Genomic DNA, 22,061 nt, shown 5'->3' with positions numbered 1-22,061 from the left:
TGCCGAGCAAGCGGAAGTTGCATTAATGCCAAATAATTTTATATGACCGATGAAGCTGAAAATCTCGCGTTGTCCGCAATGAGTGGTAACAAAGATAACCATCATCACTGACGTCATCAGCATCTTGTATAACGTCAATAGTAATACAGAATTAAAGTTAGAACAAGTTAGAGTAAGGTGACTTGAGGTGGAGTGAATTAAAGTGAATCAATGTGAATTCAAGTGGATTAAAGGTTGATACAAAATGGAGCAATGCAGATTCTGATGATGCAGACACAGATTCTTACTGTTGACATAACCAAAATGTGCACGCGTAGTGTCATGTTTGGCATGGTGCGGGAGGAAGAAGAAGAGGCTTGTTCGAACGGCCGCGCTTGCGATGAGCTCCGCTGGAAACAGCGCATCGGCCCTCGGCCGAGGATTACACCCGCCGTCAACTACTGTTTCCGGTAATTATAAAGTCGTTCGTCCTCGTCTACCGACTGGCAACACCGTTCTCAATTCAGTTTTCCTGCATGCTGACCTGGCAGGGCGGCCGTATCGGGCCCCCGACTTTCGCGATGCTCTCCTTTCAGTGCTAAATGCAACTGGAATCCTCGGCGCTGGGCAGTACCAGCTGAGCCATTTGTGGTTAGTGACATGTGTTAACAGCATCGCGAAACAGAAACTTGTGGACAAAGGCGAGTTGTTGGTGAAGGGCCTCAATTGCCCATAGACCCGGAATGCAAAATTATCAAGATGAAGCTTCTTTGGCTTCCCCCACACCTCGAACAGAAACGGATTGTTGAAGCGCTAGAGCCGTATGGCACAGTGCATTCCATCACGAGAGAAATGTGGCGGTGTGACTGCATGGAGGGCTGGCAATTGAATGACCAATCGAGGCGTAGCGTTCACATTGAAAGATGGAGTTTCTGCCAGTAATCTGCCACATCTATTGAGCATATACGGCCACCAGTGCCTTATCTTGGTTCCTGGCCGACCACCACTTTGCCTCCGGTGCAACAGAGTTGGGCATATCCGGCGACAATGTAGAACACCACGCTGCAGTAACTGTCACCGCTACGGTCACCCTGCAGATGCATGCGTCGGAACCTACGCTGACAAGCTTCGTCGAAATAGACCAGCTGAGGATGATACCATCACCGATTATCTAATGGATGTGAGCGAAGTTGTGGATGCAACTGGAGAAACACTCCCTGAGACTCATCGACAAGAACAGATTAAGCCGTCATCGGTTGACATTAGCCTTAGCCAGAAGCCTGCCAGCGAGAATGAGACTAAGGCGCCTGACGACGAACCAACTGTGTCATGGGCAGCATCGCCACCTGTTCAAGATCGCCCACCGTCAGTGGAACCGGGATCGATGTGCGAGGCCGCTAAGAGTCCAGCGCCATCTGACAATCCATCGCCCTCGGGAAAGGAGTCTCGCGTTCCCAAAGTGTCAAAGTTGACAAAACCGCTCCGGGGAACATCTACTCCTGCAGATGTCCCTCGTGTTAACGTGCACCAAAAGGTCCATAGTGCATCACCTCATCAAGAAGGGAGTGGTGCACCTCTGGAGCAGCGTTTAGACTCTGCACCTACATAGGTAATCATGGCGAGCGCTCTTCCCTTCCATTTTGGTACTTTAAATGTCCATGGCTTATGAAGTAAGCGACGGCAAGTACAGCTTCTTCATTTGTTACGCAATAGAAAATTAGATATTGTTGCTATCCAAGAAACAAAGATTGAATCCGACGAAAACACAGAAGTATCTCTATCTCCATTCCTATCTGACTATAACGTTTGTGTCAGCCATGCAGTAGGCGTTTCCGCAGGTGGTATGTTATTTGTTAGAAAACATTTACCATGCGATTTGCTACATTTTTTTACTGATAGGGAAGGGCGCCTAATCTGTTGCGATATTGACATCAGTGGTATGAGCTTTAGATTTGTGTGTGTTTATGCTCCGAGCAAGTTACGTGAACGCGAGTGTTTCTTCTTATCTCTAGAACATCATTTCTGTACTGATCGTGCACTGGTCCTCTTTGGAGACTTTAATTGTGTATGTAACGCGCAAGATGGTACGTCACTGAAGCTGAGACATGATCCAAGTAGTGATGCGTTGCAACGCCTGATATGTGATTATCAGCTTGTGGACATTGGGGAAAATGAAAAGGCAGGATGTCGATATACGCACTTCCAGGGTACCTCGCATGCAAGGTTTGATCGAATTTACGCTTCACTTAGCGCGCTATATACCTCTTATTTATGGTTACACTGTGCACCCTATATTCTTTAGTGACCATTGCCTAGTCTCAGCATCGTTTGGCAGCCGTCGGTATCAAAGTCGGCGTATGTGCTGGGAGCTGTGGAAGTTTAATAACCAATTACTTTCGCGTGAGTGTTCCTTAAATCGTGTTGCTGAGCTTATAGCTCATGTGTCATGCCGCAAGGACTTGCCACTCTTTGCTGTGTGGGAATTAGTCAAACAGGAAGCTAAAATGATAGCTATCGAAGAATCATCAGTATTGGCCTTTGAAAAAAAGAATAATTACAAAGCATTGTATAGACTTCTGAGTGAATTGCATGAGCTTGAAGGCCTACATCCGGGTCAATATATTGGTGATATTCATAAGGTCAAGGCACAGTTACAAACTTGAACGCAGAAAAATACAGAGGTGCACTAGTGCATGCGCGAGAGCAGCGTTTCCTGGAAGAACAGCCTTGCAGTATGGCCCTTGGTGATGAACGCCGACACGCGCTGTCTAAACAAATACTAGATATAGAGTATGGTGAAATCATTGTTAATGAGCCTACTCTAATAACTAAAGCGTTTTTCGAACATTATCAAAAACTACTTCGAGACCAAAGCCATTGATGCAGATGTTGCCAAAAAAATTGTATCGTTGCTGCCCCAGTTAAATCAGGATGATTACGATTATACAAATGAAAACATTGTTATTAATGAGGTAACTGCATGTATCGATTCGTTAGCGAAGGCAACACGCCCGGCGCGGATGGCCTTACTGCCGAATTTTATCAGTGTTTTCGTTCCCTCTTATGGGCATTATTACTTTAGGTGTACCGTGAGGCCTTGGAAGTAGGGTACCTAACCGCCACAATGTATGAAGGACACACCGTCCTTATAGCCAAAAGCGATGATGAGACTAAATTGCAGAAAGTTGACGGATATCGGCCTATCTCCTTATGCAATGTGGATTGTAAAATTTTTGCTAAGGTATTAGCTAACCGTTTGCAAGTTGTAATAAGATATGTGGTCGGTGATCATCAAACATGTGGCATCAATGGCCGGTCCATTCAGACGAACATTCATGTTGCGAGATCGGTGCTAGAGTATGTAGCTGAGGGGACTGGACAGGTGGCAATGGTACAGCTAGATCTGGCTAAGGCATTCGACAGGGTGAATCACTCATTCATGTTTACTGTACTAGAGCATATAAATATCGGATCCCTGCTCCTTAGAAGTGTCAGCATATGTTATGCTAATGGCTCAACGAGGGTGATAGTGAATGGCTCTCTCTCCGATCCGACTAGGCTAGTATCATCAGTACGATAAGGATGCTCTTTGTCACCGCTTCTGTTCTGCTTTTATTTAGAGCCACTTTGTAGGAGCATTGTTAAAGAACAAAATTTCCAAGGGTTTAAATTACTGACTAATGATGTTCGGGTCCTTGCGTATGCAGACGACGTGGCCTTTTTTTGTACCGATAAAAAGAGTGTAAAGACTGCTCTTGCAATTACAGAAGAATTTTGTGCGGCTTCTGGTGCAAGCGTTAACTTTGAAAAAAGTTCAGGGTTTTGGTTTGGATTATTGGCCACAATGCCATCACATTACGCAAGCATTCAATGGAAAGAATTGGATCTTCGTTATTTAGGTGTGCCTCTCTCACAGTATAGAAATAGCAACGCTCATTGGTCGGGAGAAGTTGGCAAAATTCAACGTAAAGTAAATTCATGGTGAGGGCGGAATTTGTCAATGTTAATTCGTGCGGAAGTGTGCCACGTGTTCTTAGCTTCCCGCTTATGTATGTGCTGCAAGTACTGCACTGCTCACGACTTCGCCTTCAGGCACTGCATCGCGTATTTGCAACATTTATTTGGAGTTCGAGTTGTGAATTGATGTGGCGCGACAATCTGTTCCTCCCCCTTGAACGTGGTGGTCTCGGATTAGTCCACCTCTTCGTCAGGCAAATTGTTTCTCGCCTGTATTTCTTTCGAGACAGTGACCATCCGCTTTTGCGTGAAATGTCGCAACTCCATTTAGTTCATTATGTTCCTAATGTAGTAGTGTCATCAAATGCCAAAGATGTCCCACAGGCTTCTTGGGGCTTTCTCAAGGAGGTTGTTGACACATTTCTTGAAAGTTAGATTCAGCCTGGAGTAAGTGTTCACTGCGAGTCGAAAAGCAATTTCTGCGGTACTGGTCGCCTCTATTTTCCAAGATCCTTTGCATCATGCGCCTTATTTAAGCCGACCTTATAAGGATGTACTTAAGCTCGTCCGAAAAATGTGTGTACCTCCTGGAGTAAAAACATTTTTCTTTAAATTACATTCGGAAGCACTCTCTGCTAAAACTTGGTTGAATTCGAGGGTTTGCTTTGTGCCGTGGTCAACAAGCTGTCGACTCTGTTCACGTGCCGAAACCATAGATCACTGTTTCATAGACTGTAGGGACGCTGTATTTTTTTGTACATTCGCCAACGGACGCTTAAAAAGGACATTGACATGACTCCATATTCAATTAGGTTTCTACCGTTTAAGGTCACGGGTGGTCCTCCCTATGACATGTTCATAGTACTTGCTTTATATAGCTTATGGAGAAGTAGACTGTGTGATCGCCATGCCGAAAGCCCGCGATCTACAAAATCCTTCTTTCGCGAAAGCGCTGCTCATATAAGAAGTGTGTATGCTGCGCAGGAACCTCCGCCCGACTGGATGCACTTGTTGGATGCATGTGTGTGTTTGCCTGAGTTTTAAGTGCATAGTTGCGTCCACTTTGTAATACGCCTTCAGTTTTGTTTTCCATGTAATAAAGAAAAAAACAATGTTTGGCATGGTGCAGTGGTTAGATACTGGGCTCTGGATCCTCAGGTCGCAAGTTCGAATCTTTGGCGGGCGAAGTTTTCTTTTATTTTTCTTTTTTGTACTAACAAATTTGCATAGCCTTAAAGAGGTCTCTGTCAATTTTTGATTAAATATTGATCAAGAACTCCAGAACGTCCGACTACAGGACGTCAAACTACAGACAACAGAATGTCAAACCGAAATTGTCTTTTGTTTTTTTCAACTGGGTATTGTTATGCGGGCCGAGAATTTTTCTTTCTTTTGTGGCTGTGCGGCTTGCCATGCGGCTATTTGACTTGCATGCGCATCACTGCCCGGTTTTCTGATTTTGTAGACAGAAATTCTCATCCGGTGATGCTGTAGAAAATACAGATTGCTCTTCAGATGCGTCATTACCATGTGAATGAAAACTCACAGTTTTTCCTCACTAACGCCTTTCTGTGGTGCTGTGAAAAATTGAGGATTTCATGCTTTTACTGGCTTCATTAAGACCTAGTCACAAGTCTGCGCAGCAACTGTATGTTGCAGCGCTCGACCAAACCGGCATGTGCCGCCCAGCAGATTGGTCTTTTGGACATCATATTACAAGCAACACGCGTCGAAACGCAATGAACTTGTTTGAACTATTCACCGAGGACGAAATACAAATGGCATATCCATACATGCGGAAAGTCTGCATTTGGTATGCAGCTATTGGAAGTGCATTACGACGACCGCACAATGGCGATAAAAAGTGCAGCGCAGCGGAATTAGAGTCATATTCCAAATCTAAATTGTTTTCTTTGGTTTAAAAAAGTGGTAACGCCACCGCGCGGATTTCACAAAAGCTAGAGCAGTTAGTAGTCGCACACGTGACGCTTATTGTTCGAATGTCTTACAGTGTGCTGCAGCGGCTCGAGTAAAAATAAGCCGTCGTTCGTTAGGCGAAGTCGCGCATTTGTTTTTCCTACTGTCGTTATCGCGAAGCACAATTTATTTAATGCGATTGTCTCAAACTGAATTAAAACGCTTACGTCGCCAGTGAAATAATTGCAAATACACTGAACGGAATTGCTTGTTTGTTATATATTTAGGACAATTAGAACAGATGAAATATACTAACATTGCTGGTGCAATAAACACGTTTCTGTAGAGACACTCAGTTGCTGCAGCAGCGGGTGGGTGGATATAGCTAAGTTAACACTCAAGTCCTCATACCCCGTCGTTATGCCGTTTTATAGATGAAACCATCTTATTTTCAAATCGAAAGATGTTATACCCTTTTCTCTCTGTTTAACCGCGTGAGGTAGGAGTGGGGTGCACTTTCGTGTGACCATAATTAGGCCAGGAAGCCGCTCGTTTCGGCTCGTTGTGTGCGTGCAACGAAAACTAGACAAAAAAGAATAAAAAGGGAAAAAGAAACAGGGGAGAATAATTTCTTGCAGCGCGTTTTTATATGAATCACCTTGCTACCGCACTCTCAGTTCGCCGCAGCCGCTCAGGAAAAAAGCATTTTGCAGGGCTATCAGAACGACTGCGTGTCACATATAGTATGTATTTCAAGAATACCTGGACAGCAATGGCCTCAAAATTGTTTTGTGGTTGAGATGCACCTTCAAACCCGGAACCAAGACCGATTTCCCCATTTTAAAACGCAGAAATGCGTTAACGAGACTGGACCGATTTGATTGAAATTTGTTGCATTTCAGAGAAAAAGTTGCAACTCCAGGACGCGGAATTACTTCGTATATTTGTTTCGCGAAAATTGCTGAAAATTGGTAACGCGGAGTAAAGGAGCCCGAAGTTCGCAAATCCTTAACTCTGCACCAAAAAGAGCTGTCGCAGTTCAGTAAATTGCACCTCTCGGATCATCCCAAGCGGAAATTATGAAAAGTTAAGAACTACAGCTTACACGAAATTGTTACACAGTCTACGATGCTTTTGGAAGTCTTACTCTACAATTAGCAGTACACTTCAGAACGCTGTATACTACGTTACTTTCGTACGCTTTATATGTATTATTAGGTTTTCTTTTAATTGTGACATCATTTTTATGGCTAAGTTACAGAGTTGTAAGCTTTACACATGGGCAAACACGGGGAAGGCGGCAGATGGAAAATTAAGACGATGAGCAAAACGAGAACAAAATAAAAGCGGGAGCTAACGTTTCGATGAGTGGACTTGTCTTTTTCAAGACAAATCCAGCTGTCAAAACGTTGGCTCCCGCTTTTATCTTGTTCTCGCTTTGCTCATAGCTTTATACTTGACGTTTCTGAAATTTCGAAAAAACATTTTCTAAGACGTGAAGTTTACTCTTGATACACAATTCATTCGCAACAGCAAATGAGTCTCCCCGTCAAGCATTAAGAAGAAACCCATTTGCCACAGATTTGATAATTTCCTGCATGGATAATAGGCCGCGCGCCTTTAGACATCGTTGTACTTCCTCTTGACCCAGTCATGATTAGATACAGAAATAAGTGAGTGTACAACTCTGCTTTCATTGATATGAAAATAAGATGATTTCAGCTGGTCATATTTACTATACGTTGATAAGAAGTCACGGTACCAGGTGTAGTGTTATAAGCGTACGTCCTGTAAGGGCTGCTGACGGAGCAGACTATCTCCATAGAAACGTGCTCATGGCACAAGCTGAGTTGATATGTTCAGTCTATTATTGTCATATATATTTTAACAAACAGGAAATGCAATGGGCATAGTCGCAATCAGTTTCACTGGCGAAGTAAGTTCTTTAGTTAAGTTGCATAAAATCGCTGAAGGTAATTTTCATTTTGCCAAAAGGACAGCAGAAAAAATGCAGACTTTGTGCACTTTGGGAATCGATGGAAGGCACGCTTTCACAAGCCAGCAAGGCGAACTGGCGCTTTACGACGAGAGGCGCACTGAAGGACTTCAGTTACAAACGTGTCACTCAGCCACCATGATGGATTTTGCCGAGCAAGCGGAAGTTGCATTAATGCCAAATAATTTTATATGACCGATGAAGCTGAAAATCTCGCGTTGTCCGCAATGAGTGGTAACAAAGATAACCATCATCACTGACGTCATCAGCATCTTGTATAACGCCAATAGTAATACAGAATTAAAGTTAGAACAAGTTAGAGTAAGGTGACTTGAGGTGGAGTGAATTAAAGTGAATCAATGTGAATTCAAGTGGATTAAAGGTTAATACAAATTGGAGCAATGCGGATTAAAGTGGATTAATCTGGATTAGGTTGGTACAACTTAGAGCAATCCACGGCGGCCGCATTTCGATGGGGGCGAAATGCGAAAACACCCGTGTACTTAGATTTAGGTGCACGTTAAAGAACCCCAGGTGGTCCAAATTTCCGGAGTCCTCCACTACGGCGTGCCTCATAATCAGAAAGTGGTTTTGGCACGTAAAACTCCATAAAAAAACTTAGAGCAAGGTGGATTAAAGGGGATTAAAGTTGGTACAAACTAGAGCAAGGTGGATTAAGGTTGGTACAAATTAGAGCAAGGCTGATTAAAGTGGATTAAGGTGAATTAAAATTGGTAGAAATTAGAGCAAGGTGGATTAGGTTTATGCAAATTAGAACTGAGGTTGAACAGCGCGAATAAAACAAGGACCTCGATTGTCCTTGTTTCCTTCGAGCTGTTCAACCTCAGTTCTAAATATGAACCAACTAGCCCTCATTAAGATCTTACTGATACAAATTAAAGCAAGGCGGATTAAACTGGATTAAGGTGGATTAAGGTTGATACAAAGTATAGCAAGGCGGATTGAAGTGGATTTAAGTGGATTAAGGTTGGTACAAATTAACGTAAGGTGGACTAAAGTGGATTAAGGTGAATTAAGGTTGGCACAAATTAGATCAAGGCGGATGCAAGTGGATTAAGGGTGGTACAAACCAGAGCAAAGAGAAAACAAGGACAAACTAGGTCCTTGTTTTATTCGCACTGTTCAACCTCAGTTATAATTTGTATCAACCTTAATCCACCTTGCTCTAATTTGTACCAACATTAATTCACCTTAATCCACTTTAATCAGCCTTGCTCTAATTTGTACCAACGTTAATCCACCTTGATGTAGTTAGTACCTACATTAATCCCCTTTAATCCACCTTGCTCTAATTTGTACCAACGTAATCCAGATTAATCCACTTTATTCCGCATTGCTCCAATTTGTATCAAACTTTAATCCGCTTGAATTCACATTGATTCACTTTAATTCACTCCACCTCAAGTCACCTTACTCTAATTGTTCTAACTTTAATTCTGTATTAGTATTGACGTTATACAATATGCTGATGACGTCACTGATGATAATTATATTTGTTACCACTCATTGCGGACAACGCCGGCTTTTCAGCCTCATCGGTCATATAAAATTTTTTCGCATTAATACAACTACCGCTTGCTCGGCTAAATCCATTATGGTGTCTAAGTGACACGTTTGTAACTGAAGTCTTTCAGCGCGCCTCTCGTCGTAAAGCGCCAGTTCGCCTTGCTGGCTTGTAAAAGCGTGCCTTCCATCGATTCCCAAAGTGCACAAAATCTGCATTTTTTTTTGCTGTCCTTTTCGCAATATGAAAATTACCTTCAGCGATTTTATGCAATTTAGTAACTAAAGAACTTACTTCGCCAGTGAAACTCATCGCGACTATGCCCATTGCATTTCCTGTTTATTAAAATATATATGGCAATAGTAGACTGAACATATCAACTCCACTTGTGCCATAAGCACGTTTCTATGGAGATAGTTTGCTCCTGCAGCAGTCTATTTAGGACGTACGTTTATAACACTTGACAGGGAGGATGCCATTTTCTCAACGTAAATGACCAGCTGAAATCATGTTATTTTCATATCAATGAAAGCAGAGTTGTACACTCATTTATTGCTGTATGTAATCATGACTGGGTGATGAGGACGTTCCACGATGTCTAAAGGCGCACGGCCTATCCATGCAGGAAATTATCAAATTTGTGGCAAATGGGTTTCTTCTTAATGCTTGACGGGGAGAATCATTTGCTGTTGCGAATGAATTGTGTATCAAGAGTAAACTTCGTATAAATGAAATTCGCTTTGAGAGGAACCTGCTAGAGAAGCACCAACGTTATAGGAGCAGTGGGGTAGCGTAAGAGATTTGCAATTTGCCATCGGAGCACTTAAAAACCTCCTTCGACGCAGTCAATTAAATTTTAAAACTTATTTTGGCACGCAATTCATGTAAACATTTCTACTTAAGCTGTGCATTGTAATGGAGGCCCTCTAGGTTTATAATCAACTTCTTTTTCAACATTCAGAGATGTTAGTTTGAGAGCGTTCACAGTCGTGCATTCAAAGCCACCGGTGCTGCTGCCTTGCGCGGTGGAGGCAGACGTGCGCCATGCGCTCTCGGAGGCCATGCACGAGGGTTGAAAGAAATTGCCACAGGGACAGGAAACGCTTGTTTTGCGGGAAGTCGCTGAGGGACGCGGAGCGCGCCGGGAGCCGCGGCCCTCTCATTTCCTTTTTCTTTCTTTCTTTTCTTTCCTTTTTTTTAAAAGGTTAAATCCTTTCTAGGCTCATGGTGAAGTATGTTTCAGCGGACTTCACCGCCGCAGTGTCCGCCGAAGCGTCATCACGCCATATGAAGACAGATTAAAGGACGAAAAATGATTGATAGTGACAGTTAGTGAATGATAAAGTTATAATAGAGATTGGTAGAGGTGAATAATGACTAGTAATGACTAACAATGACTACCAATGACTTGGAATGACTACTAATGACCCCGAAATGACCAATATGTCTAACGACGGCTTGTAATGACCACAATCGATTACAAATGACTGAAAATGCTTACTAGTGAGCAGTAATGACTAATTATGACTGAAATGACTTGTAATGACTTGTAATGTCTTGTAATGACTATTCATGACTCCGAAATGACCAATATGTTTAACGACGGCTTGTAATGACCACAATTGATTAGAAATGACTAGAAATGTCTAGTAATTAGTACTAATGGCTAAAATGACTACTAATGACTACGAAATGATCAATATGTCTAACGACGGCTTGTATTGACCACAATTGATTACAAATGACTAAACATGGTTACTCGTGAGCCGTAATGACTAATAATGACTGAAATGACTTGTAATGACTAGTAATGACTATGAAATGACCAATCTGTCTAAAGACAACTTGTAACGACTACAATAGATTAGAAATGACTTAATGTGCTTAGTAATGACCAGTAATTAGTAATAATGACTGAAATGACTTGTAATAAATACTAATGACTACGAAATGACCAATATGTCTAACCACGATTTGTAACGCGTACAAGTGATTAGAAATGACTAAAATGCTTAGTAATGATCAGTAATGACTAATAATGACTGAAATAACTTGTAATGACTAGTAATGACTATGAAATGACCAATATGTCTAACGACAACTTGTAAGGTCTACGATTCATTAGAAATGACTCAAGTGCTTAGTAATGATCAGTAATGACTAATAATGACTGAAATAACTTGTAATGACTACCAATGACTATGATATGACCAACTTGTCTAACGATGGCTTGTAATGTCCAAAATTGATTACGAATGACTAAAGATGCTTAGTAGTGAGCATTAATGACTAAAAGAGAGAAGAGAAAGAGGCGATTGATAAAAGGAGGAAGAGTAGGCCTTCGCCGTTCACCTCTTCGTCTCGGAAAACTCTGCTTTGGTGGAGTGTGGGTTGCGATTGAGCAAGGTCAAACATGTTTCTTTTACAACTCATTCAGTAGAGCTTCAGTACCATACTTGCCATGATTGTAAACTCCGCTCCAACCTTTATTTTGTGATTTGGTGATGAAGGGGGAGGAAGGGGGGATGCCGAAGGTAATGTTCATTACGTTGTGGGCATGGAAATGATACGTATGTAAACGCAATCAGCTGCCTGCACTGACGACATCACGGCCACTATGTTTGCTCAGCCAGCTTACTTTCTCAATGCTGCTCGTTCCTGTGGGCCACATCACCGCTCACACTGTCGAAGTGTTGCGTGGTACTTTGACACGGCGACCATGTTGGCACAGTTCGGTGCACTTTCTCGAACAATTAATGTTCATGCTGGCCACGCACGCACGTATACGTGCGTGGCCAGTCTGAACATTAGCTGTTCGAGAGAGTGCGCCGAACGGTGCAAGTCACCAAAAGAAGCACGTCAATGCCATTCTGCTTACCCAGTGGTCGTCAAACATTCCAGACATCACCGCCGGACCGAAAGAGCGTGCCACGTTCATGCCTGCTCCCGTGTACCGGACCTGTAATGGCAAAATAAACAACGCGCCAGCGCGCCAGATTAGGCAATGTATTTTCTTCGGATAAGTAGGATATCTGTTATAGCTAAGCCCCTTTAAAACGTAGTCTACCGATCGTATGTTTAATTCGAGACCTGCAAGTCCGACTGCATATAGCATTTGACCGCACTGGAAACTTTAGCATGTTGAGTGAGCGGAAGTTTACACATCCCAGCCTGATATTACCGCTTCCTTTCTTTCTTTCTTTCTTTCTTTCTTTCTTTCTTTCTTTCTTTCTTTCTTTCTTTCTTTCTTTCTTTCTTTCTTTCTTTCTTTCTTTCGTCTTTTTTCCTGCACGTCTCACACAGTAAGCGGAAAAGACAGTAGTCGTGAGATGGCTAAGATTCACGGACACGCGACCAGAGCGAGAAAGAATATAATAAATATAAAGGAAAAAAAGGAAGCAGGAAACGAGATCAAAGCTGCGGAAAATTTTTAATTTCCATCCTATCTTTCTGAATGATTTAATGTGTTTCACAACGCATAGCTTACGCTTGATTTATTTTCCAAAATTCATGAATGAGTAAAAAACGCACATGTACAGCTTAGGGACGGCTATTAGCGCATTATAATACGCGAAGTACAAGACGCTTATACAAAGTACGAAATGCTAAAAGGCAGCTTGGAAACTTCATCATGCACGACGTTATATTCCAGTGGACACAAAGTCCAATATTGTCGCGTTACAGGGAACGTCGTTGCCGACGCGGTGGTACGCACCGCACACCGAAATTATGTGCGTCATCGCTGCGGTTGACGAGAGTGATTTCTGTTGCCGGATCCAGACAAACTTGCTTTGCCGCCTGCGCGGAACGCTGCAGGTTATATTACGTATACGAGCTAAACATAGCGCATCACTAAACCGCTTAGCATCAGCCGCTCCGTTGAAACGACAATTATACAGACTTCGACTCCGCACAGCATATACTAAGTATATTGTTGCAGTACAGTATCGGTAAGCAATTAGCACAACCCGAGTAGACGCCGTCAAAACGTGTGACGTCACAGGGAGCCAGTGCGGAAACGTCATGGCGACACTGCCGCTCGTATTTCGAGTTTGCGTCTTTTCTGGCTCACCGAGTCTGCGCTCGCGATAGAGCTCACATATATTGTTGGTACTCGGGAAGCGTAATTCACGAATTGAGCTTAACTTAATATCTATATTTAGTGTCCCGACAAATGTGTATTTTATCTGTCACTGAAGCAGCGATAATAGAATATGCGAGAAGAATCTGGCCGAGCTATAGATAACAATGGACGCTTACGACTGCGAGCAATTTACGTGCAAAAGCAAACATATTTTTGTGGTCCTTAACCGCTGAAGGACGACGGTTATACCTCAGCGTCAGCGTCCATTTCGTGCGCGCCACGGGTCCCGTAGCAATAACAAAAACGCGCAGGCGCCGAATCACTGAGCTCGGTTAATACAAATATAAAACAATTACGGTTGTGATCCGTGCCGTCAAGGCTGTATGGATGGAACAAAACGAGCAAGTGTGTTAGGAAATGCTGTGTATCTCAAGTTCCTGATACCGCCCACGTATTACGTGTTGCCTACAAGTAAAAGATTCTCTGCTTGGTCTAGGGTTTTGCCAGAAAAAGGAACAATGAAAAAAATAACAACCGAATGAACTGAGAAATAGCTATTTATTAGCGACCGCTGTTATTCTCCTCCATAAACCCAATGAACAAGGCAATCACGGGAGAACAAAAGAATTCTAAGGTAAACGCACGGCGGACACGCTATGCAGGCGGATATTTCTTACCGGGTGGCATTCAACGCTGCAAATGGAGGGACGCTCAATTCATCACGACGTGGACGGCGATACCCGTAGCCCTTCAGGCCAATGCCGGCCGTATACTATACGTAGCTAATGCGTGCCAGTACCGGTACTGCAGAAGCCCGAACCGGGCTTGCTTCCTGCCACAATGTGAGCCAAGCGAGCGGCGAGGGCACAAACGGACGCCACAGGCACGGGAACGGTGGATTTCGCCGTGTCAGCTCGGCCAAGGTTACTGCGAGGGGAGAGCACGGACGGAAGGTCGAGGTCTTGGCCGGCCACGGACTCTTCAAGCCTCTCATTCTTCAAAGCTGCACACCCTGTACTTTGATCTTTCAACTACGAGTTATGATGATATACGGAGTATGCGCCGATGAGGTTATGAAGGATCGATTCGCGACCTCCCGTCGACGACACAATAAACTCTATCGCTTTCTTTTTATACAGCGAAGCTGTTAGCCTCTAGTTGGTCGAAATCATTCGGTCTGTGCTCACGCCCTCCCCCCCCCCCCCCCCCCCCAATACCTCGAATGGCAGCTGGGAAAGAGGTTTATGTATGAATTTCCACTTAACAAAACTACGTTATCTCGTATACTCGAATTACTGTCCGATACGATCACGTCTGCAGGTCGTGGGTAAGTCGTCCTTTACGAATTTTCTGACGCATTTTACTTTGAGAATTTGAATTAGTTCAATAACGCACTTGCGCTAGGCGGAAGGCCTACAAGAATCGGGATGTAGGCTGCATTTGCGCGCACTGCGTTATATGCGTGACGAACGTCTTCGCACAGTTATGTCTCTGATGCGTGAGCGCTCTGCCCGTTGCATCTGTCGCACAGCGTGTGCTGCGACCGTAATCAGCATTATGGCAAACGCTGTCTAAAAGCATTACCGCAAGCTAGCAGCCTCGGCTACTCAGACAGACCTCAAACGAAAAGGGCTTTGTCTTTCAGTTTCCGCGTAACAGTATTTTCTCGCATATCCGAAGCTATCATATCTCCATGCTTGTGTGTAAGTGTTACTTTACGCCAATTTTCCGACGCAATTCAATTTTAAACATTCATTTAGTTCAATAAGGCACTTGCACTTAGCGAAGGGCCTATAAAGAATGAGGATGTACGCTGCACTTCCGCACACGTGCCTGCGCGCGTGGCGTGCGTTGCTTGCGGTGGCGGTGCTTGTGTAACGTCGGCTGTGCTTGTCTGACGTCGGCAAGAGCTTCGCTCTACTACATCCACATTCGCAGGGTGAAATGGAGGCGGAATTTTTTTTCGTCTCCGCTTTTCTCGTGTCGGCCCAAGTAAACTCGCGCCAGTCGTAAAAACAAAACGTAGCTGGCATCACTTGACGGCCGCGCAGCAAACGACATATATACTTTTAAGAATTTTGCGCGCTCTGTTAGCGTATGAATGTTAATTACCGGATGCTGTCAACACGTCAGATTTCTTCATCGAAGTGCCAATGCCATTTCAACAATTAACTTGCCAACGCTCGCATTATTGGATCTGCACCGAGTATTCGTTACGGGAAAGCGAAGACGAAGGGTGTTCGTATCTGCACGCGCCCACTTGCGCGACGACGCGGCGCACTTGGATGACGCTTCGCTCTGTCCTCGTAAACTGTACACATGTCGCCCACAGCCAGGCGCACTTGGCGGGCGACCACGCGGCTTGATGCCAGCGAGGAATCGTTCGGAGTCCCGTGCTGTCCCAAATCGATTCAGCCTTCTGTATCGGACGCTATTCCGAAGCAGCCCCGAAGGCATAGCGAATGACGCAACAGCCGCGATCTTGTTGCGTAAACACACAACTTCTGCGTGAGCCTTCTTTTAAGGACCACGCGACTCGCTGTGCCTGAGGCAACCGATTTCTTAGATGCGCTGGCCATGTACACTTACGCATGCTGAGACGAAGATTCGGCGTGCATGTAGTGCAGCCTAGCAGGGAGAGAGAGAGAGAGAGAGAGAGAGAGAGAGAGAGAGAGATCTAACAACGGGAGCTAACTATGGAAAAGGATGCGTCAATATCTTAGCGACCTCTGTATGCCTCGCACGTCCGACTCGCGTGAAAGCGCTATCTTGTATTGACGTGCCGTCAACACGAAAAGAGGTATAGACAAACACATTATACTGTTCACACCTTGCGTGGCCATTTGCTCTGGGCGAAAAATTGTTAGTGTTGCATAATATGTGCAGCGCGAGATTGCAAAGCAGACTATCGACAAGAGGCCTTGTTCTGCATGGTTGCTCTTGTTCGGAGTGAGGTCATTTAAATATAACGTCCTCGCTCAAATTTTAACAATAACGTGACGTGTCACAATGAAAGGCGCGTAAAGAACACGATCCCGTTCAAAATTGTGCTGTTGGCGCAGGCCTTTGTCGAATCCATGTTTTAAGAGAATGTGCACGGAATACCGGCTGTCCCACGTAACTTGAACCAAACTTAAAAAATATGCAAAAGCCACGTAGCTGAGCCGAACCAGGGTAATGTTGTTTGCCGTCGCTTGGAGATCCTCAGATTATTTCTTGCATTCGGCCTAATTAGATAACTAGTGTTAATAAAACAGCTTCTTAATTATTATAACTATATAAAAAGTGTAAATGAAAAATTGTAGAGCGACATGAAAAACTCACGATACTGCTTTCTGTTGCTCAATACGTGCTACATAAAAGAAATCACCGCCCAAGCACTCCGTACAGGTGGTTAACCAGCGAAGCTGAAACGTGCCGCCCCGATGTTTGTCACTGGGTTAATCCCGAAGGCTCATTAAACGACGACTTGATATGCTTCGGGTTCCTCGGTATGCTGTTGCTGCTTGCGCTCGGCTGCACGAGCCTGTTCTTGCGCCCGGGCTGCAGCATCGGCACGGCGTAGATGAGCTTGTTCCCGCTTCTGCTCGCGGCGTTGCTGATCGAAAGCTGCCTGCTCCTCAGGAGTACTTGTGACGCGTGGCCTACCCATTTCGGAGCAGGAGAGAACCTGCTGTGCGCAAGCTCGGCTGCGATGGAGAGCAGCGACGTCACTACAGGCGCAGCCAATCGCGCGCCTTTCTTTCTCTCTTTTTTTTCTCGTGCATGCGCATAGGGTCGCGCCGGAGGAGTTCTCGGCGTACAGGCGACAGACGGACGGACGAATCGGCTAGCCCCATATGCAGCTTTGCAGTATAATGTTTTTCCGAGCGTGAAAGAAGCCCGCGAATACACGCAAAATTGGGGCGCGACTGGCCGCTCGAGGCACTTTGCACGTATTCGCGGGCTTCTTTCGCGCTCTGAAGAACATTTTTATTTAGCACGTATTCAGCAACAGAAAGCTGCCTCGGGAGTTTTTCATGTCGCTCTAGAATCTTCTCATTGACACTTTTCATCTAATTATAATATCCGAGAAATTCATTAATTAATTAAAACTAATTATCTAATAAGGAAGAATGCAAAACATAATCTGAGTATCTGCAAGAGACGGCAAACAACATTACCTTGGTTCGGTCCAGCTACGTGGCATTTGCATATGTTTAAGGTTTGGCTCAAGTTACGTGGGACACCGCTCACATAATTGGGCATAGAAAATAACCGTGAAACTAGAGCCTAATACGTTAGTTCTTGTTGTAAAATAGTCTGTATAAGATACTTGTAATCTTCGGCAAGGCCAGTAATTGCGTAAATCCGCAAAAGATGGAGGGGATGGGTTGAACGATCAGGAGAATTAGGTTGGATACTTGGAAAGAGGTATGACGTGCCAGGGAACGTGAGGTAGGTGCTTTCGTATAGAAGGAGTCAAGAGGGCAATTCTAGTGCAAAAGTGTGTCGTTAAGTAAAAAAAAAAGTAAGTGCAGTTTATGGCGCCGCTCCTCGGCATCCTGTGGTCCCATTGGCCGATGGATCGGAACGACGTCAAGAGTTCTCATTTACGAAGCGACACCTTTATCATCGGCTAAGATACAGTCTGCAAAGTCTAAAAAGCCGACTGCTCAGCGCAGTCTCTCCACAATCTGCCGCTGAACGTCTACAGGTAACGCCATGAATTCACCCGCGCGGACATCCCGAGTGCATGCAAACAGCTAGTTAAATGAAACTAACGAAACCAGCAGAACTGGAATGGCATATTTTATTTTTCTTGTGCCGTTGCGGCTTTGGAGCGACTGAGCATCCCAGAGAAGTGTTACGAAGGCCAGCATCGGCACCAACAAGCCGTAAATGTGAATGTTGTAAATTTCTTGTGAGTGCATGCCATATAGTGTCGAGCTCATCATTGTTATGTTCGTTTAGTTCATTCTTTTTGGCGACAGTTTAATCGTCACTGCCTGCACGATTAAGTGTCGTTCTTTTTTTCATTCTTTTTTTTACCTCAGACCTTACTGCGACAGCAACACTGATAATTTACTCAATACCAAAGTAAAAAATAAAATTGTCTCACGAAGTAAGATTCACTTTTTGATGTAGCACACATGGCTAGGTAAAAACTTTGACACACTTGTCTTTTCTTTAAATCTCCCTTAATGATTTACGTTTATGTCAACATTGTCGTAAGTTCCTTTACGATTAAATGCTGCGTGAGACCAAGGCAAAAAAAGCTTGTGATTTAAGAGCCACGCGGAGTATTTTTTTCAACTGTCTTCCCTTTTCAAAGGTATCAAACTATGAAGCCGTTGGCAGTGTCATGGAATAACTTGGTGATAACGAAAATCAAGAATAGGCGAGCCTGGCAGTTAAAAGGCGGGCCTGCTCGGGAGCACCATTTCCAATGTAGCACAGTACTGATAACGGACTCGAGAGGCTCGACAGACAGACCGATAGCAACTGCCCTGAAAGTGACACTAGGCTTGCCATATTGAAACAGACAGGCTATGGAAAGAAAAAAAAAAGAAAAAGAAAGGAAATCGGAGAAGGAACGAGAATAAAAAGCCAGAACCGACTATCAGAAAGGCCCATCTCCGCAACTGGCTATACTGAACTGAAGAGTTCTTGCGCTACAGTCATGCCTAATAGTAACGACACCATTAAGTCAGAAGGTGCAAGTCGAAGTGGACGATATTCAGTATACCAGCAGTGATCGAGGGTCCCTGAATTAAGGCTGCGCGCCGCCCTAAGAAGACAAAGTGAACGGCTCACAACGGTTGCTGCTCGAAGAGAAAGCCACGAGGCAATTAGGGTAGAGGCCTGGCCGAGTTGGTCGTGGTTCCTAAGGGTGGTGTCTGCGTAGCGCACGAATGTAGTCTCTGTCCTTCCTTTCGTCCGCTATGCAAACACAGTCGTTATGGTGGCTGTGGAGTTAGGCTGCTAAGCACGAGGTCGCGGGATCAAATCCCGGCCACGGCGGCCGCATTTCGATGGGGGCGAAAAGTGCCCGTGTACTTAGATTTAGGTGCTCGTTAAGGAACCCCAGGTGGTCGAAATTGCCGGAGTCCCCCACTATATAGCGTGCCTCATAATCAGAAAGTGGTTTTGGCACGTAAAACCCCGTATTTTAATTTTTCTAACCGCCGTTATGAACCACGAGGCAAGCCCTTGTCCGTGACGTCGTCCTGTCACGTCGAAGCGTCTAACATGCAAATCGAGCACACTACGCGCGTAATGTCGGACCGCCGCCCTATACTATACGGGGTGGCCATTGTTAAGTTCACCGGAATTTTAAAAAAAAATCGCATGGTCCAAATAATATAATTCCAATCCTAGAGCTGGATTATTCACAGAGGCGGACATTGCTTGCAGGAGAAATCGAATGAAATATTCAAATAATTAAGGAAGACTAATTGACTTCTAAATTAATTACGGCCCATATTGCAATGCACGAATAGGAGCCTGTGAGTTTGCAAGGCGTTTCCACTTGGAATGAATTTCCAGAATAACACCAGTTTGAAGATATGCGCTATCAAACTCGCCGTAAGAGTGCACTGTTGTTGAATTCTGCGGTATTCGCACACCAAAAGCAGGATTTGATTATGAGGCACGCCGTAGCGGGAGACTCCGGGTTAATTTTGGCCGCCTGGGTTTCTTTAACGTGCACCCAATCCGCGGGCGTTTTTGCATTTCGCCCCCATCGAAATGCGGCCGCCGCGGCCGGGATTCGATCCCGCGACCTGGCGCTTAGCAGCGCAACATCATAGGCGCTAAGCCACCGCGGTGGGCCTAGTTTTGTTCCACTTAGTTTTTTTAACAAAACGCTCTTTTATGCATTGAAGCACAAAAGTAACTGGAACGTCCACGTATTTCGTCCCACACTGAGAAATATCTCGAAACTGTTCTCATCCTGGAGATTCATTTCAACTGGGCACGTCTCGCCAGCTCGCCGGCTACAATTCGTAAACTGCAATATGTGCCGTAAAGGAACTTATGAATAAGTTAATTAGCGATTTTTGGCTAATTAGTTGAATATGTGTTGTGCATTTTTGTGCTATAGCAATGTGCGCCTCTTCGTACAACCCAGCTCAAGGAGAAGAAGGCTATCTATCACAGGCGATTTTTGAAAATTCCGGGTAACTTGGGTATTGTCGCCCCGTATAATAAATAGTGTACAAGGCGGGGCACACGGGAGGGACGTCCTCCCGAGCACGACCGCTCTGGAGCGAGTCGCCTGCATGCACCCAACATAGCGAAGACTGAGCTCGTACGCCATCATTTCTTGCTGCTCGTCCCGCGCGATTACCCTGAAACAGTCTGCTTTCACGGGTGATGCCACGGACACGTGGGGCACGACTTATGAGACACGGCAATACGCATGCGCATCGATTACGTGGCAATTTCTTCTACAATTGCTCCGTATACTCATTTTTCTCCTTATAATTTGATGCATGTCTGCTTATAAATGAACACTTGTTCACATTCGATCCTTAGTTCACGTATTATTGAGTACAAATTAATGCACCAAACCGATAATTAGGGAGGGTGAAGTCGTATCACCGCGTTTCTGCGTGCACTGATAGGTGCGTGATTCAGTTCAATCGCAATGCATATGAGTCAGTGGCAGAACTTTTGCTTCTACATTCTGAATCTGACAGACTATAATCATTTCTCATGCTCAGTAGTCACCTGACTTAACGTTTCTTTTTATTGTTATTTTTTGCCAGCGCTCAACGAAACGACCATACGCGTATCACTTTTACTCTCAGTATACTTCGTGCGCAACGTACACAAAGCTTCAAGCATCGTGCTCGCAAAATGAACAAGGAAAGCGCTAAATCTCCTCCCCGTCCGAAGAAGCGTACACTTTCATTCCACAAATGGAGTTGCGTTAATGTCCACCTGTCTGGAGTAATTGTGATGGGTTGCGGTGAGCACGCCTGTACATTACAGAGCTGGCCTGCTCGGAGTCAGATTGTGCAAGCGTTATAGCATCCCAGAGCAGATTCACGCTAACCACTGCTTCCTTCTGTTTCCCTCTAGAAGTTTCCCAGAGCGCCTTCTGCTCTTGGCACTGGTCCCATCAGCAACGACACGGCGACACGTAATGTGGACAAAAAAAAAAAAAGAAAGAAAGAAAGAAGAAAGCAAAGATGGCTACGAAAGTCACCCCCTTTTTGGTTGGCAAGCGCTACTTTGTTTGTTTCTGAAGCGCTAAATGAGTGCGTCCAGGAAAGACGAGCAAAGCGGTCGCAGGTAAAAGGGCCAACAAGCGTCGGGCGCTTGCGAAACCGGCTGACGACGAAGAGCGACACCGATGAGTGAAGACCGCGGGCGCCCTTTTAGTGATTCAAGGACGCCACCTGCCAAGAACTTTCCGCGTCAGCGAGACAGAACACCTAGGGAACACCCCCGCTGTAGTGCATAACTTGAATTAACGATCCGATTTTTGATGTAGAAATTGGTTCAGAGAAATTGCGGCGCAGGCGCGTGACGGACTTTTCCTTTCGCGCCGCCCGCGCCCGCTCATTTGCACATTGGTGTGTCGGGAAGCCAAAGTTCTGGGCAGAGACTTCTAA

The 22,061-nt window shown here is 44.7% G+C and overlaps 1 protein-coding gene across 1 annotated transcript in view; it reads right to left on the bottom strand.

Moving 5' to 3' along the window:
* The window catches only part of Drip (aquaporin homolog protein drip), a 72,681-nt gene that overhangs the window by 34,646 nt on the left and 15,974 nt on the right, over positions 1 to 22,061 (bottom strand). Inside the window, exon 2 of the mRNA XM_075674159.1 lies at positions 12,253 to 12,333. Within this exon, the coding sequence (XP_075530274.1) occupies positions 12,253 to 12,333 (81 nt within the window). The remainder of the gene's footprint in view (positions 1 to 12,252; positions 12,334 to 22,061) is intronic.

The sequence above is a fragment of the Dermacentor variabilis genome, chromosome 1 (assembly GCF_050947875.1).
Source record: "Dermacentor variabilis isolate Ectoservices chromosome 1, ASM5094787v1, whole genome shotgun sequence".
Lineage (NCBI taxonomy): Eukaryota > Metazoa > Arthropoda > Arachnida > Ixodida > Ixodidae > Dermacentor > Dermacentor variabilis.
This window is presented reverse-complemented; position numbering and strand designations above follow the sequence as displayed.